Genomic DNA, 2,392 nt, shown 5'->3' with positions numbered 1-2,392 from the left:
AAAAAAAAAAAGCCCCGGGCGAGGATGCAACGCCTGGCGCGCCTGGTGCGCCGCTCGCCCTGGGTCTGCAACGCGCTGCTCTACGGCAGCCTCTTCGCGGCGGGCGACGCCGTCCAGCAGCAGCTCCGCCGCCGGCCGGGCCAGCGCGCCGACTGGGCTCAGACGGGGCGGGTGGCGCTGGTGGCGCTGACCTTCCACGCCAACTTCAACTACCTCTGGCTGCGGGGGCTGGAGCGGCTCCTGCCCGGACGCGCCCCGGCGGCCCTGCTGGCCAAGGTGGGCTGCGACCAGCTGGTGGGCGGCCCCGTCGCCATCCTGGCTTTCTACTCCGGTGAGTTGACTGGGGAAAGGGAGGGGGGGGGAGGGCAGAGCCTGCCTGCCTGCCTGCCTCGCTCGCGCCTCCCCTGCCTCTGAGCACGTGCAGAGGGCTCCGCGGGGTGAGGGACACCCCTTCCCACACACACACACACACAGAGCCAGGAGCCGCAACAGTCGCTGGGGAGGCGGTGGGCGATAGCTGGAGTTGACCCGTCCCCCCCAACACACACAGACAGACAGACACACACACACACACACACACGGAGCCGCTGGAGAGGCGGTGGGCGACAGTTGGATTTCAGCGCCTCTCTGAGCACGTGCAGAGGGTTCTGCGGGGTGAGGAATACCCCCCCAACACACACACACACACACGCGGAGCCGCGACAGCCGCTGGGGAGGCGGTGGGCGACAGCTGGAGTTCAGCGCCTCTCTGAGCACGTGCAGAGGGCTCTGCGGGGTGAGGAACACCCCCCACCAACACACACACACACACAGCCTGGAGCCGCCACAGTCGCTGGGGAGGCGGTGGGCGATAGCTGGAGTTGACCCGTCCCCCCCCAACACACACACACACTCACACACGGAGCCGCAACAGCCGCTGGGGAGGCGGTGGGCGACAGCTGGAGTTCAGCGTCTCTCGCGGGCGGGCGGTTGTAAAGCCAAAGAGGGAGATGCCCTTCTTTGGAGGGAGTGCACCGAGAGCCATGCTGGGTCCGTGCAGGGCTTGGGGGGGGAGAGGGGGGGAGAGAAAGAGGGGGCTGGGAAGGCAATGGGAGTTGTAATCCGGCAGCCACAGAGGGTGCTAGGGTTTAAGACAGGCTGGTGGAGGGCATCCTCGACTTACAACATTTCATTTAGTGACCATTCCAAGTTACAACTCCATCATCCTGTGGTCAGGTGAGGAGAAACAGAATGAGGGGGGCTGGAGGAGGAGGAAGATTGTGGGGTCCGTGATGCTCTCTTAGCTTGGCAGTTTTCTTGCAGACATCTCATGACCCACCTAGGTAGCATCATCAGTTCTAGCTGCCATTTTCATTTCCTATAAACTGTGACTTCGGGAGAAAATTAAGATAATTGATCTTTGCTCTCCAGAAATCATACAGAAGCACAATTTTTGCTTTACAAGGCCATCTGTGTTCTTTCTTTCTTTCTTTCTTTCTTTCTTTCTTTCTTTCTTTCTTTCTTTCTTTCTTTCTTTCTTTCTTTCTTTCTTCTTTCGCAAGACCCATATGCAGTTTGAATAGATGTGTCCACCATTCCGTTTCTAACATCTCCTTTTCCTTTTAAAAACCATTTTTGACCAGGCATGAGAATGCTTCAAGGAAAAGAGGATATTTTTGCTGACTGCCGGCAGAAATTCTGGAACACCTATAAGGTAAGCGCTGGCCTGTCACACACACAGGTGCCTATCAATTAAAACATCTGTAGCATCTTTTTTTTAAAAAAAAAACAAAACACTTTATTATATATTATGAAATAGGTCAAGACATAAGTAGCACAAATAAGAAAATCGGGCACAGATACCAAAATACGGGCAGATAAACAGCCAATCTGACTTATCATTAAACAAATAGGCCTTTGTTCTTTCATTTTTGTATTCTTAAGCTTATGCAATATAATTTAAAAAAAGGACTAATCTACTCCAATACCTCACATGAAGCTTCTAACATTATGAGATATTTTACATCAGGGGTCTTCAAACTTAGCCCCTTCATGACTTGTGGACTTCAATTCCCAGAATTCCTCAGCCAGGTACGCTGGCTGAGGAATTCTGGGAGTTGAAGTCCACAAGTCATAAAAGGGCCAAGTTTGAAGACCCCTGGTTTACATCCATTTTCTAGACAAAATCTGCTTCTCTCTGTTAGTCATTATTTTATTTATTTATTTATTTATTATTTATTATTTTAATTTCTATACCGCCCTTCTCCCGCAGGACTCAGGGCGGTGCACAGCATATTAAAAACAGATACAATAACAATATACAAAAATAAAACCCTTCTAAAACCAAATTAAAAACCAAATATTAGAGGCTGTGTTCCAATTAAAATTATACTTAAAATCGTCCCTAAATAAA

General features: G+C 51.5%; 1 protein-coding gene across 1 annotated transcript in view; it reads left to right on the top strand.

Annotated features, from left to right (window-relative positions):
* Positions 1 to 24: 24 nt before the first annotated feature.
* The window catches only part of MPV17L (MPV17 mitochondrial inner membrane protein like), a gene marked incomplete at its 3' end in the record, with an annotated part of 7,063 nt that continues 4,695 nt past the window's right edge, over positions 25 to 2,392 (top strand). The window contains exons 1-2 of the mRNA XM_015830548.1: positions 25 to 331; positions 1,623 to 1,693. Coding sequence (XP_015686034.1) covers positions 25 to 331; positions 1,623 to 1,693 — 378 coding nt within the window. The remainder of the gene's footprint in view (positions 332 to 1,622; positions 1,694 to 2,392) is intronic.

Source organism: Protobothrops mucrosquamatus, unplaced genomic scaffold (genome assembly GCF_001527695.2).
Source record: "Protobothrops mucrosquamatus isolate PMUCROS unplaced genomic scaffold, P.Mucros_1.0 scaffold11348, whole genome shotgun sequence".
Taxonomy (NCBI): Eukaryota; Metazoa; Chordata; class Lepidosauria; order Squamata; family Viperidae; genus Protobothrops; species Protobothrops mucrosquamatus.
Note: the sequence above shows the minus strand (reverse complement) of the source record. Positions and strands in the feature narration are given on the sequence as shown.